This window comes from Dissoconium aciculare (assembly GCF_010015565.1).
Source record: "Dissoconium aciculare CBS 342.82 unplaced genomic scaffold K489scaffold_12, whole genome shotgun sequence".
Classification (NCBI taxonomy): Eukaryota; Fungi; Ascomycota; class Dothideomycetes; order Mycosphaerellales; family Dissoconiaceae; genus Dissoconium; species Dissoconium aciculare.
The window spans coordinates 652,298-666,564 of NW_022984962.1; the positions used below are offsets into that span (position 1 = coordinate 652,298).

General features: G+C 54.9%; 4 protein-coding genes across 4 annotated transcripts; 1 reads left to right on the plus strand and 3 right to left on the minus strand.

Annotated features, from left to right (window-relative positions):
• Window positions 1–808: 808 nt before the first annotated feature.
• K489DRAFT_62207 (uncharacterized protein) lies at window positions 809–4,457 on the minus strand. The gene has a single exon (XM_033608770.1). The coding sequence runs from the start codon at window positions 4,135–4,137 to the stop codon at window positions 1,051–1,053; it is 3,087 nt and encodes a 1,028-aa protein (XP_033456976.1). The 5' UTR covers window positions 4,138–4,457; the 3' UTR covers window positions 809–1,050.
• A 1,900-nt stretch (window positions 4,458–6,357) lies between these two features.
• On the minus strand, window positions 6,358–8,965 carry K489DRAFT_344083 (putative major facilitator superfamily transporter). The gene is made up of 4 exons (XM_033602312.1): window positions 8,498–8,965; window positions 8,287–8,415; window positions 8,050–8,218; window positions 6,358–7,994 (listed from the first exon to the last, which is right to left on the minus strand). Exons 1-4 carry the CDS (start codon window positions 8,663–8,665, stop codon window positions 6,703–6,705), a joined length of 1,758 nt encoding a protein of 585 aa, XP_033456977.1. The 5' UTR covers window positions 8,666–8,965; the 3' UTR covers window positions 6,358–6,702.
• Window positions 8,966–10,222: 1,257 nt separating this feature from the next.
• On the plus strand, window positions 10,223–10,697 carry K489DRAFT_383498 (uncharacterized protein). Its single transcript, XM_033605614.1, has one exon. The coding sequence runs from the start codon at window positions 10,259–10,261 to the stop codon at window positions 10,529–10,531; it is 273 nt and encodes a 90-aa protein (XP_033456978.1). The 5' UTR covers window positions 10,223–10,258; the 3' UTR covers window positions 10,532–10,697.
• Window positions 10,698–11,501: 804 nt separating this feature from the next.
• Window positions 11,502–13,598, minus strand: K489DRAFT_383499 (uncharacterized protein). Its single transcript, XM_033605615.1, has one exon. It carries the CDS (start codon window positions 13,359–13,361, stop codon window positions 11,676–11,678), a length of 1,686 nt encoding a protein of 561 aa, XP_033456979.1. The 5' UTR covers window positions 13,362–13,598; the 3' UTR covers window positions 11,502–11,675.
• Between the last annotated feature and the right edge of the window lie 669 nt (window positions 13,599–14,267).

Consider the following 14,267-nt stretch of genomic DNA (forward strand, 5'->3'; position numbering starts at 1 on the left):
GCCCAACACCCAGTTGTGACATGCGTAGGTATTCTCGAACTTTCCGCGCAATCGTGCATCCAGTGAAAGCGTCTTGAATAGATGCGTCACTCGCATTTCACATGCATCTATTTGTAACACCTGCATCTTGAACAGATGCGGCGTCTGCTGCTACCATCAGCCGACGGTTGTAGTTGTAAGGATTGCGGCATCCTATCTTTGGGCATTGCATTGGTTTCTAGGGAGGGTTCAATTGATACCATGGACTCCACCAAAACGCCTCGATGTTCTTCCTAGATGTGATCATCGGCATGAGTCTTGTTCGCCTCTATGAGCGAGGAAATAAAAGTTGTCGTGGAAGTGTACATGTCTTGCCACATCTCCCTTTCACCAGACACCACGCAATATCGCATGTTCCATTACATCAGTCGACCCAATACCCAGAAGTAGATGTAAAAGTCCCGCGTCTCCTCGCGAGACACAAATGCACAGGCGGTTGACAGAGCGACAACAGCTGAGGTTGGGGTTGGAATCCCAGACATGATAAATAGCGTTGCCCCGACCTGGAAATTGCGTAGACCCTAACATCAGACTACACCTCACCTGCCCGGCCGGGCCCACAGGTCCAGTCCACGGGTGCGGCTGGTAGGTAGATCCGCAGTAGCCAAAGGGACGTCGTTTTCGGAACAGCCTGAATGAAGTGCAGGAGGAAAAGGCAAGCGTGAAAAACAAGCCGAGGGGAGAAGAGACATCATAGAGGGGAAGTGGTGGACAAAGCGAGAAAGGAATGTCGTGTCAAAGCTCCTCTTATTATCGAAGTAAGATGAGAAAGAAAGAAGTGATAACAATCCCAAGGAACTCCAGAACCCACATTCCCTTTCCCAGGAGAAAGAAGCCACATGAAAAAAGAACAGCAACAACAGCAACGGCCGAACTCCCAAGACACCAATCCTCCCTCCGTCAGCCTCTGTCCCCTCTGCCTCATGACACGAACACAAATGCAAACACATGAACACACATTATAAATTAGACCCACAACTTCCGAGACTCAATGAAGGAAAGAAAAGTCCTCTAACAGATGATGCTCTCCCCCAGATAGCCCAACTCCGCAAAGAGCAGATCCTCCTCGTCGTCGGGATATTCCAAGGACGACGACGACGCATCGTTCCCGATTCCACCGTTACTGCCGCCCACAACTGCGCCACTGATGCTGGCGTGATGGGGCCGAGGGTGTTCCGCACGGATATCGTAATGCTGCACGACGATTTTTCTCTCCAGCAGCGGCGGGGAGGGCACGGTGGCGTATTGGGGTCGGAGGCGGACGTCGCCGAAGCGGGTCTGCTCTTCAGAGGAGGGAGAGGAGGAGGGATTCTCGGTCCTGGGATGTGAGGAGAGGAGGGCGCTTGGGTGGAGGCTTTGGTCGTCGTAGTCGTCGTCGTCGGAGTGGGAGTGCGGGTTGATCGAGTCGTCGTCATCGTCGTCGTCGTCGTCGTCCTCGGCGCCGAAGACGATCATGTTTTGTAGTTGGGCGCGCTCGCCCAGGTTGCTCTCTGAGCCGGTTCCTGTGCCGAGGCGACTCGCGCTTGCGCTTGTGTTCGGGTTGGCCTTGGAGGTTGTGTAGGTGTAAGTGTTCGCGTAGGTGTAGGCGGTCATGGTTGAGACCGAGGAAGTTGTTCTGCGGAGGGCGGCGGAGGCGGACGCCGGTGGTGGGGGAGGTGGGGTTGCGGGAGGTGGACGCGTTGGTTGAGAGGTTCGGGGGCGGAAGGCCGGGTGCATTGTTGTGTAGTCGCGCGTTGAGGAGGGGAGTGGGGGAGATAGGATGGGTAGCGGCGTGGTTGTTATTTGTGCTGTGGTTGTTTTTGATGTCGTTGTCGGCGGCGCAGGAGGTGCTGTTGTAGGTACAGGTATGGGTGCAGGCACAGGAGGCGGAGGGGGGAGTCTGGTCGGTGATGGAGGGTGAGTCAGTGGCTGGGAGGGTGGCTCGATGGTGGATGTATCGCTGGTGCTGAGATCCGCGCAGGATGTCTCAGTCACCAGAGAAGGGGGATATGCGCCCGGCGGAGAAATAAAGACTGTCTCAGCGAGTGCGGCTGTCGCTGTCGTGACGGAAGCGTACGAAGCGATTCGCTCGATGAAGGATTCTCGTGCGACCTGTGGCGACTCGAAAGAGTATTTGGGCGTACTCGTGAGCATATCGTCCAGGGTGGTGCGGTATGAGGACGGGCTGGAGGGCGCTGTACTTGCGATGCTGTTCTTACGGTCGTCGGGACTGAGAAGAAGATCCTCATTTTTGACGACAAGACCGACGATTCGGTCACCTGTTGCAGCAGTGGCGGTTTTAGGTCGTGGACGAGAAACCGCGTGAGATTCGAGTTGTTTCGGTGAGATGGGCTTCTCCAGTGCGGTCACGGTAGACATGTCCAGAGCCGTCGTGTTGTTGATATCGATGTCGAAATCGATCTCATCCGTGGGAGATGGTAGACGGCCGAATGTGGAGATCGGATTGAACATGGTGGTTGTCATGGGCGTTCTCGGACCGTCGCTGGAACTTATGGTACATGCAGAAAAGGTCGGCGTGAGGAGCATGGCAGAAGATCCAGCAGAGTCACGGTGGTGCGCCGGGGCTTCGTGAGGCTGATGAAGACGACGATGGCGCGAAAAATCAATTGCACTTCCCCTCCTGCCCGAGATGACGTTTCCGCCGACGAGCGCAGCAGCCGTCTGAGGCGTTAATAATTGGAGGCCACAACCGGGATATGAATGTCGAGCTGCTGCACGACCGCCTGGACACAACTGTGGCCGAATAGGCGAAGGCGCGCCCTGAAGGGTGAGGTTTGGCTGAGAGTAGATATCAGGATGACCTTGCCGTTGTTGCGTTGGAGGGCTGTCGCCGATGGTAGAACGAATCGAGCCGGAGATTGTAGTATCCGGTCGAGGCGGCGAGGCCAGTGAGGTGGAGTCCTGACGACCAGCGGATTTTGGTCGGTTTTGTAGAGAAACCGCATCGCTCTCCCGGCTGGGAATAGCAAGGCGTAGAGGAGAAGCGGCTGCGACAATCGATGCAATGACTTCACCATCCTGTCCCGAGTCGCGACGTTCTTCGACCGCCGGCGTTTCCGCCAAATCTACCACGCGCGGCGAATTGGGTTCTAGATCATCGATATCGTCCTCGCAGGGAAAGAGCGTCGCGGCGAGCAGGTCGATCGAAGTCAACGGCGACGCGCCCAAAACATTAGGGTAGGGGTATTCTGGTTTCAGAACGTGTTTCGCTCGGGAGGAGAGTCCTCGTTCCTGCTCGGCATGCGCGTTGACCAGAATCGCCACATGTTCATCGCTGTCGTCGCAGACAAAAGAGATCGGCGCGGAACCTGGAGCAGAGCGACCTCTGCTCATATCAGTGCTGTCATGGCGAGAGCTGCGGGGACCCGACCTTGAGCTTTCGCTCATGAGGCTGACTTCGCTGTACTTTGAGTGAGCAGAGCCCGACGCTTGTCTCGAGGGCAATGGAGTAAGCTTTCCGGTCTTTCTTGCTACATTCCTGCGTTCGCTTTTGGCACGACGCTCTTCCTCGAGGATCAACGCAGGGACACTCTCTAGTCGACCGCTGAGAGCATGGTCCGACTTGCAATTCTTGTATAGCTTGGAGAATGGTGGAGGGTTAAGCTTAGCATACTTGCTCGCGGGATCAAGAGACTGCGCTCGGGCCTGTAGTTCCGGTCGGTTGACTTTGGACGAGGTTGTGATGTCGGCATGGGCCGTCCGGCAGCGCGGCGGGAGGCGGATCTGCTCGATGGGTACTTCAAGAATGTTGACCGTCTGACCGGGCATCAGTGGGCAGTCATTGGTGAAAGGTAGTCGATCATCGTAGGCGTCTTGCTCATAGTTCATCCGGTAGTAATACCAGTAAGTGCCGCCTTGCTTCAAGCCTCCCGTCCGAGGTCGGCTCCACGCCAGTTGCGTGTCGTCGCCTTCGCTGCGTCCGCCATCGAAGATGATGTTCTCGAACTGAAAGCAACCCGACCAGACTCCATTGCCCCGACGGCGGTCATGGTGCATGCGATATGGGAGATTGAAGTTGTCCCATGATCCGAACAATTCGATAGTTCGGTATTGTGGTTTAGTATTGAAAAGGAATGTGATGAGGGTAGTGGCCTCCATGGCGCAATGTGCCGCCTCTCGAAAAGAGAGTGAGGGACGTTGTTGGCGATGTTGTGAAAATGTTGGAGACGAATGAATGAAATCGAAACGAATGCCGATCGTGTTTGCGAAACGACCAGGTTACACAAATTTCTCCTCTGCGTTGCTTGTTCAACAAGGATGCATCCCGGTGACGATATCGACTTGGGCGGGAGAGACAGTGAGTGAAACACGAAAAGAAAACAAAAAAGGTCCGACGACGATTAAAACGACAAAAACAACAAAAGGAAGAAGAAGGTCGGCGGCAGTGATGATAACATGCGAGAACGTCGAGCAGTAACACCAGCAGCGGCCGGACGGGTACTTCAACAGTCACGTTGACGACGGCGATGAGGAAGCAGTGGCGTATCGGGTGGTTGTCGCCACGGAGCAGCGGCCAGTGTTTGAAGATGAATCAGGGACGCGAAGTCTGGTACGAGCGAGACACCCAGTGATGAAGAAGAGGATGGACGATCGTGAGGTCGAGAACCATGGAATTGTTAACGGGACCCATGTGGTGGGTAGTACAGAACACTTAGAATAGCATGGTCGAGAGGAACGATTACTACCGGCTGCTTGTAGTCTTCTTCCCCTTGTTCTCCTTGCCCCTTGATGGTGGACGATGATGAGTAGCGAACGGGTCCCGAGTGAGCGGTCGTACAAATGGTTTGCGGATCAATGTCGTGCTAGGGTGTGCCCGAACGGAACCCGTGAGGAGTTGATGGACAGTATCTATTCATCACCGGTGTTGTATGTAGACGAGAAGAACAAAGGAGACGAAATGAAAGGGCTTGACAATGCGCTCGACCCACCTGTTCGCACTCCCACGTTCATCACAGAGGTGAATCGCATGGCGATGCCGTGCAGTACATACTGATGATAAGTGGTGGGATGCGACGCGCGCAACAGTTGCTGTATCCTGGCCAGCGGTTCGGCGAATTAGCAGACGTTGCGCGCATCAACGTTCAGTAGTGGTGAGATGAAGGGGAGAAGCATAAATCCTGATCCTGGCCCACACACACATACAGGCATGCATATATCCGCATAGCCTCGCCATTCATCCATCATTGTGCAGTCATCAATAAACAAATGATCAGAGCATGGAGGGATATGAGTGGTGAGGGATAAAACGTGGTGGGGCGTTGAGAGGGCGAAGAGAAGACGCGCGCCAGGCAAGAAGAGACTTGGAAGGAGGGAGAAATCCGGTTTGACGACGCGCGCGACGAACGACGGACACACGCACACGCACACCCACATTCCCTCTCTCTCGCGCCGTTTCGCCTTTGTCTCGTCAGCTTTGCATCAATTTGCGCCAACCACATAGTGACCTTGGGGGACATCAATCAACAGATATACATATGCACCAAGACCACGGACATGAAAGCAGGGAACACCCAGACACACACACGCACACATGCGCTGTTTGAACCGGCGGCACACACCGTCCACCTACGTAGAAGTAGAAGATACATACATGTGTCCCACTCGCACAAACCCGGATGACAGCTGTCTGTCGTCCCGTCAGCACGTAGAAAACGCGCCGTCATCAGGCAAAAGTGATCGCACACGGGCAGTGTTCCCGAGGACCTTGGTACCGTGGTGGAATGCGCCGGTTCACGCGCGCGTGCGAAATGACGCCCGGCGGTCATATTAAACCGGATCTTCTCGTGAGGCTGCTGGCCGGCCGGGCTGTGTGGATTGGTTCACCTGGGCTTGGCTGGGTTGGAACGAGTACCTACTGAAATTCCAAAGCGACCGGGCGGACCATGTATGGGCAGCGACAAAGATCAATTCTGTGCTGTCCATCCATTTATAATTATTAACCCACCCAAGCAATGAGAAATACTTGTAATAACATGTAAAGTCACGAGATACGAGCTCTCCCACCTACACGTCCCACAGATATAATTCGTCGTCGTGTCTCCGCCTTCCCATCTGAAGTTCTCTAAGGTTCCACTTCAACAGTAAATCATCGCCGCCCCTTTCTCCATCTCCATCTCCCTCTCCATCTCCAGCCATCCGGCAAACCCTGCCTAGCTCGCTAGCCTCACACGATTATCTCCAAGCCCATCGTCACTAGCCCACCGGTTCCCCACGATAGACTTCACCCTGATTCATCTGTCATTACGTGTTTCAGGCCGGCCTTGCTCCCGTTTTCACTGTCCACGGCCGTCTCCGGCGCGCATACACGCGAATGTTCGGCGAGCCTGCTGCCCGAGGATTTCCCTTTCGCTCACCTGGATCTTCAGTACGGGATCTTGTTACTCGTGTCGTTCTCCAGTAGGGTACGGGCGGGAAAGGTCCCTCGTGAGGAGCGCCGGCATGGAGAGGCCGGCGGTTTTGATTCCTTCGTTAACGGTGCAGAAACGATGACGACGATGATGATGATGATGATGAAATTCCGCTATGATTTCTTCCCAAAAAATAATAAAATTGAGAGAAATAAGGATGTCAAAAAAATGGTTCGTTTTTCATACAATCATCTTCCATAAATATAACTCCCTTCCTTTCCATGCATGCCCTCGTCTTCGGTTGCGAGAGATTTCTTCAGACCCCCTCCATGTGTTTCCGGATGTCCCTCAGGAACAACGCGCAGACGATGCAGACCCCGCCGAACGCGATCGAGATGTAATAGGGATAGCGGTACGCCTCCGTGAACGCCTCCTGCACGAACCCGATGATCGTCTCGTAGGCGACGTCCTTCTTGAGGACCAGCGGGCTCTCCGCGATGAACTCCTTCAGCAGGCGGGCCTGCGAGCGGCCGGCCATTTCGATCATGTGTTTGAGGGAATCGTAGTCGTAGCAAATGCCCGCGTAGGCGGTTTTGGCGCCCGCGATGACGGCGAGCGGGTAGAATTTCGCGTAGAAGACGTTGTAGTAGGCGGTGAAGGCGATGGCGCCGCCGATGTAGCGGATCGAGAGGGTGATGGCGGTGATGGTGCCGATGAGTTCGGTGGGCGCGACGATCTGTGCGATGATGCTGCAGGGGATGATCACCGCGCCGACGCCCACGCAGGACATGGTCAGGATCGGGTAGACGTAGTGGTTGAGGTTGTCGAGGGAGGCGCCGGCCATGGCGCCGGTGAAGGCGGTCATCAGGACGGTGGTGAAGATCATGATGATGGTGGTGCGGCCCTTGGTCACGCCAATCAGGACGAGGGCGAGGAAGGCGCCGCCGATGATGCCGAAGCCGATGGGTAGGGTGCGGATGCCGTCTTGGACTGGGTCGTCACCGTACATGTTGAAGGACTGGGTGGGCCAGAAGAGCAGGACAACGAGGAAGTTGCCGCCGCTGAAGAAGGTGATGAGCAGAATCGAGATCATGGAGCGCTTGTCCTTGGAGAAGAGCGCGGCGGGAACCATGGGGTTCTTGGCAAACTTCATCTCCCAGACGAAGAAGCCGGCGATCAAAGCAGCGCCGATCAGGAACGGAACGAGCACCTGAGCGGAGGACCACGGGGTGTCCTGAGCACCAGTTTGCATGCCCACCATGAAGAGAACGACACCAGCGATGCTGAGGAATCCACCGATGTAATCAATCTCCGCGAGAATCTCTTTCTTGGGCCGCATGGGCACATCGCTGAGCGGGTCCTTGTAGCAGAAGATGACGAGGATGAGGCCGACCAAATTCCAGATGCCGATGAGGGCGCCATTCCATCGCCAGCCGCCTTGCATGGATACGAGCTGGGCCCACAGAGCCGAAGGGCAGAACGGGAGGATCGTGGCGACGACGGCTCCGACATAGGCGGGTCGCTTGCGGACGGGGACGAGTTCGGAGGTACCGGCGAGGGAGATGAGCTCGTTGAGACCGGCACCGAGACCACAGACGACCATGCCACCTGGAATGCAATGTCAGCTAGGTTCATGCTTCGACATGTGTCGTCTATGACCCACCAATGGCAGCGTTGATGTTTGTGGCGGTCGAGACGATGATAGGTCCGATCATGAGCATGAGTTGACCAGCGACGGCGACAGATTTCCGTCCAAACATGTCGGAAAGGTTGCCAACGAAAGGACACAGCGCGGCATTGGGAATCAGGTAACCGATAACCATCCAGAGATACTGTGGAGGTAGGCATCGTGATCAGCAGCTGTATTTCGGATTGCCTTTGTCCGGAATGTAGTACTCACAGTGCCATCTGCACCTCCAATATCACTGTAGATCAACGGGAGGACAGCGCCGTAGAGGTAGAGCGGAATCTGCGATCCAACCCAAAGGAAAGACATGGCTGTCAAGGCGAGGAATAATTTCAAGTTCATCTGCGGAAAAGGAAGGAAACGAATTAGTATTCTGAAATCTTGATATCAATTGAATCTGTGTATTCCCGCAAACCATACTTACATGTTGATGAATGTTTGGGTTCTCGAGCTCTGCACGGAGAGCCGCATTGCGAGCCGCATCGTGGTGATCCTCGCCATATCCCGCCTCCAGCTTCTCGATGAAGTGGTCGCCGCCCTTGCTGGCCATGATGACCTCCGTAGGCGGAGGAGTGCTGTCGGTGGAGACCATGATGGTCTTGCGAGGAGCGTTGAACGCTCGAAGGATCGATCCGCGAGAGGTGTGATGAGGAGCCCGCTCTGGGACGATCAAGAACTTCGGTCACTCGGCGGTATCAAAGTGTTGTATGTCGACAGTCGTCGGTTGGGAGTGAGAGTGAATGCGCCTAAGCACTGTATGCACTCGAGCTGTGATTTCCTGCTCGTAGAGAATGAAAGGAATATAGGCAGGAACAGACAGACGGGGGAGGGGAGGAAGCGACATTGCTTCATGAGAGGCGTTGTGGGTCATTATGTAGGAAGGCACTTCGGCAACAAGCTCCAGCTGCCATCGTGAGGTCTTTTCGCGCTCCATTGAACCAAGTGAGACGTGAGTTCTCGGCTTTCGATGGTGTTGTCTTGCGTACCTCGGCGGCTTGTACGGATTGAGGATGGTCTCGCGCCACATGGGTGTGCACATACACTCTATTCCTCGAGAATGGAGAAAAAGAGACAGGTACCTCAGCTAGTCACTGCACGCTTCGCGGTGCCAAGGTGGTGAAGGAATGTACAGTATGCAAAGCAGACTTGCAGCCAGGATGTCGCCGCCGCCACTAATCAAAATGCCCCGTTGGAAGTGCATGTGACAAGGGACGGAGGATAATGAATGGATGGAAAGACAACCGGGTAAATATTGGTGTGACATGCATAGCCGGGAGTGTAATAATAACAACAACAACAATCCGTCACTGCAGGGAGAGGAACATTTCATTTATCACAGGATACCTACCTAGGTATGATTGAACAGACGGGACCCTTACATGAAGCAAGACAACGAGAGAGAGAGAGGGAGAGAGGGGTGTGATCCCACACAGGTAAATGCTTTGGGCGCATATCATATAATTGCTTGGTAGGTATGGACGGGATGTGAGCACCTGTCAGAAGATGAGCGGCACAAGCAAGAGGACGGTGGGTGCTCTAAACCAGGGTAAAATAAAATAAGGCTCTGGGCGAAGAAAATTGGCGGTGCAGAGGGACTGGAATGTCATGATCCATGTCATCAGACATACTCGAGACACCCCAGTGGTGGTGCTGGCCAAGGAAGAAAAGAAGGCGGCGGCCCCAATTTGCAGGACAACACTGGAGCAATGAGCTGGAAATGAATTGATGGCCCAGGTCACAGGTGCGATGCAAAGTCGACGATGCACGGGCGGGCTTCTCCACAAATGAGGGGCGCCAACTCTATAGCGTCACTCTCTGCGATCCCGCCAATATAGACCAGCGGCTTGGGAATGCAGCCAAATCATCAGTGGGAACCCACCTGCACCTGCACCTGAGCTACCATGGATTCCATTGATATAATATCATACATGAGGTTCATCGAAAACTCAATCATCTGTCCATCCATGGCACATAGATACATACCTAGGTACACAGGCATTCTTGATAGGGTTTGTCGTCAGTCAGTTGGCGCGCGTCTCAGGATCTGACAGGTATCACCACGTGTGCGACGACGATGACCCCGTCGATTGCTCTATCTCGCGCATCAAAGACTCGTCAATTCATGTGTGCATGCATGCATGCATGTGTTTCCGCGCTAAATCCTGTACACTTGCGCTATTCATCAATGGAAGTTCTGGGCGTCCACTGCGCCCTCTTTGCATTACCTGCCGCTTTCAGGACCACTCACGAGCTTCGCCTCCGCCGCCCGCCCGCAGTAGCTTCTCCAGAAGTATTGACGACGTGCGCTACACCTCTCGGCGGTTTGTCCGCTTGCGATGGTGGGCGTGTGTGCTGCTGTGTTGCAGAGGTGCTCGAGGCGAGATCAGCTCAGAAGCATCGGGTACACGATGATGCGCGCCCAGTCACCAGTGTCGAACTCAGAGATCTACCCAGGTGATTTTCGAGATGTGAAGCAGCCCTTTGAGAGGTTCCTATTGGATCGCTGGCTACCGTCGGGCGGCAGATTGAGTGGCATATGTATAAGCTCTGCTCATCTTCCCTCGCACGGCATCGTGGAACTGACTCGGATAAGTGGTCTCGATTATCACTTTGACGGATTTTGCACATACTCGCGAATCCGTTAATACTGTAGATGTTGATGATTTCGCGACCATCTGGAGAAATGAACCTGTGGTGGTCGATGGCGCCAAGGTAGCCTCAACCCCGCAATTTGATGGTTAGCCGACGGCCCCACGGGAACGGACAAAAGGTCCGGCGAGCCTGGACCGTGACCACTACTTCCGGCGGCGCTCTCGTCCTTTGGCTTGCTCGTCAGCCAATTAACACCAATCAGACGTATTCGCGCCCGGACATGAATCAACTCCAATTACGTACGCCACTATGGAGGCGACTTTCCGTTCTGCACTCGGACGACAGTCGCCCTCGAGGACAGAGCCGCCGCGTCGTCTGAACAAAACGCCACCACGTCAAGGTGTCTGCATCTGAAAAGGCTTGGCTCGACGTCGCGATTTAATTCCTCAAACTTGACTGGCTTAATCCTTCCCGCCACTCACATGGCTTCAGACGAGCTATTTCCACGCTTGGCGAGAATGCGTGGCAGAAACGCTAGAAGCCTCGTGATGCGCGGTAGTGGCGAAGGACAGAAGCATCGTGATGGTACGCTGAGACAACATTGACAGTCTTTGACTAATTTAAATCATCGAGACCGACCTTCGCCTGGCCTATGATTTGTCGTTTCGATCAGCCACTGACGGCCGGGTCGCGCAACTCCCGTGGCTGCTACGAGACGCTTGAGCCGCATGTATTTCTACAGCCGTCATTACCATTTGTACTGTCATGATGATCACGCGCCCACATTTCGAGCCATGCAGTCCGTCATTCTGATACGATGTACGCTTGCCGACTCGGCCGTATCCTCACAACCACATAGCGGGAACGACAACCAGATCTTCGGATCTTTTTGACGTTCGAGAAAAGTCGCGACCTATGCTAATGGTGCCACTGCAGCGGCACGTCTTGGCTGATTGGCAGTAAGGGTTGGCGACCAAGAACGCTCCATACACATGTCGATCGTTTCTCGACTACCTCTCCATCAACTCTCTGTCAAGGTATGTACCCGCAGTCAACTCCTCGCCAGTATTCAGTGCCGCAGATGGTTTCTCCAATCCAATAAACTCCCCTGCCGCAATCGCCGCAATGATGAACCCGAACGCGGTGATCATCCAACTCGCAATGGAGAAACCCGTCGAGAAATCGCGATCCTCCGTGGCAAATCCATAAGCCAACCCTACTCCCAAACTTGACAACACCGCCAGCATAAGTCCGATATAGATCTTGACCGTATCAAACTGCTCCTTGACCTCAATGTCAACCACCGCGCCGAGCTCCACCAACGAATCCAACCGACACACCCAATCCCGCCCCGACCTCGGACAATCCTTCCCCCTCTGACTCGAGAACATCCCCATCTCGCCTTTCCCCAGCCGATGCACCTTCCACATGAACGCATTCCTGGCAGTCTGATCACACCTCCGGGTGACCGATTTCCGATCACTGATCTTCCAATGCCCATAGGGGAACTTTCCCGCAGGGTACGCATGATACTGCAAGAAATACACATACGACACCACCCGATACGACGTCATCTTCTGCAGGAGTCCGATCTGTCGCGCCTTCAAACTCCGGTACTCCCGTAACAAATGCTGCGCGAAAGCCCGATCGTCCCACGTCCCCCGCGTGTATTGGAATTCCCTCCCCTTGAACCTCTCCCCGCGCCGCGTGAGGACCAGTTTCAACGGCAACGTCAGCGACTCCTGCGTCCGCGAGAGTCGGCCCTGTTCATACGAGGAGACCGGCCGTCGCCCGGTCTCCGGCCGCGGGAGGGACCCTCCACCCCCCGGCGCGGCGACCGCTGCTCGCGGCCAGAGGCCTTTCCTCGCCGCGCCCGCCGGCGGGTAACGCAGGAAATCCACCCGCAGAGATGTATCCTTGATCTCCTGAACCCGCGTCTGCATTCTCCCCTCGGCGACCATCGTCGGCCGCGACGTTTTGTACCGTGATCGCTCCTCCATGCGCACGCGCGCTTCGTACTCCGCCGCCGCCGCCGCATCAGGCCGACTTCCCGGCCGCGGCGGGTACGGCGCCGACTGCGAATGGGGCGGCGGCGGCGGCGGCCTGTCATAAAAATGAATCTCCGCCTCGCCGTAGTCTTCGTCGCTGAGATTCCCGTCGTTCCGCCCGCCGCCCCCTTTGCCGTAGTAGTAGTCGTCGAGAACATCATCCTCGTTCTGGTCGTCTTCCTCCGATTTCGCGCTCACGTGATACACAGGCGTCGTCTTCCTCCGCGAGGAATAAGAGTAGAAATTCCCGCCTCCGCCGCCGCTCTCCTCCGGCTGGAGATATTGTCTCCGACCTCTCCTCCGCTGCTGCTGTGAGCGCCTTTCTCCGCCCCCGGAAGTTGCCCCACTCCTCCTCCGGTCGTCGTCGTTGATGAGCACATACGGTCCCTGATCCGGTGGGGGCACGCCGGCATATGCTGGACCTCCGCCCGCTCCCTCGCCGCTGCCGCCGTTGGGGGGTCGTCGTCCTGAGCGCGTGCGGCTGGGCGGGCGCGGGATGTAGAATTCTTCGACAACGACCTCATCGTCGCCTTGGGCGCGGATGCGGCTTGTTGGGCGGGAGGACCGTCGGCGTTGTCGGGAGCGGCTGGGGCGGCGGTTGATGTCTTCCGAGTCGGAGGAGGAGGGTGGGTAGCGGTTTGTTGACATTATTTCTTGTTGTTCTTGGATGCAGGTTTTAAGTGGATGATGTTTTCAAAATTTCGTCCTTAGATTGCTTGCTTGTACATGTCGCTGGATGTCTTTCTCCTTAATTCAGTCCTTTTGATTATTGCGGCGATGATGATCTCATGTTTGCTCTTGAGCTCTTGAAAATTCCCGGAGATCGCCTGCTTCTTCTCCCAAATTATGATTATGCCAGTAAAATTTTGTGCTCTCTCCAGGCAGTATTCTTCTGATCACGAGCGCAGGATTTCGTTTTCCTCCAAGGTTGCCCAGGTGTTGTTATTTATTGTCCTTCGCTAGCGCTGACGGGCCCCCCTTCAGCCGCGTGGGTTTAGGGTTTGGGCTAGTTTGGGACAATTCTGGGGCTAGTCTGACGGAGATCCATGGATGAGACGACAGTGACATGCTACATCATGAACATTTGGGTCAGTAGCATTTCTTCGGCCTCCAGGGCTGGTTGCCATCTCAAACCTTGTGGTGGGCCGAGAATGTGCAAGAATTCAGATCACGGGAATCGCCGAGTATTGTCACTATTCACTGGCCAGCGCGTTGTCTTGATATCGAAGAACACATCCCGGGGGAGCAAATGATCTGCTCAGAGGTGGTCGTATAACGGTGTTAGCACGCTCCAGCCTATGTTATTTGATGATAGCCGTTTGCCGTCGTTGATTCCGGATCTTCCTCAAGACCAATGTTACCAGCCAACGATTCTACATGAGATCTCCATATAGTTTCCGATCTACGAGCCGAGATATTTCATTATAGATGAATCATACTAAAATGACCGCCGATCGCTAGAAAAGCTACTTGTCTGTTTCTCTCCAGCGGCAAGAAACTACAGCATTCGCGTTCTCAAGAATTGACGACCTTTGCTGAATTCATCACTTGCTG

Excerpts from the sequence above, each read along its gene's own strand:
- K489DRAFT_344083 (XM_033602312.1), bottom strand. The coding sequence starts at position 8,665 with ATGGTCTCCACCGACAGCACTCCTCCGCCTACGGAGGTCATCATGGCC. Across the intron at positions 8,416-8,497 it reads ACCCAAACATTCATCAACAT|ATGAACTTGAAATTATTCCT; the intron begins GTAAGTATGGTT and ends CCTTTTCCGCAG. Across the intron at positions 7,995-8,049 it reads AAACATCAACGCTGCCATTG|GTGGCATGGTCGTCTGTGGT; the intron begins GTGGGTCATAGA and ends ATTGCATTCCAG.
- K489DRAFT_383498 (XM_033605614.1), top strand. The coding sequence starts at position 10,259 with ATGGAAGTTCTGGGCGTCCACTGCGCCCTCTTTGCATTACCTGCCGCT.
- K489DRAFT_383499 (XM_033605615.1), bottom strand. The coding sequence starts at position 13,361 with ATGTCAACAAACCGCTACCCACCCTCCTCCTCCGACTCGGAAGACATC.
- K489DRAFT_62207 (XM_033608770.1), bottom strand. The coding sequence starts at position 4,137 with ATGGAGGCCACTACCCTCATCACATTCCTTTTCAATACTAAACCACAA.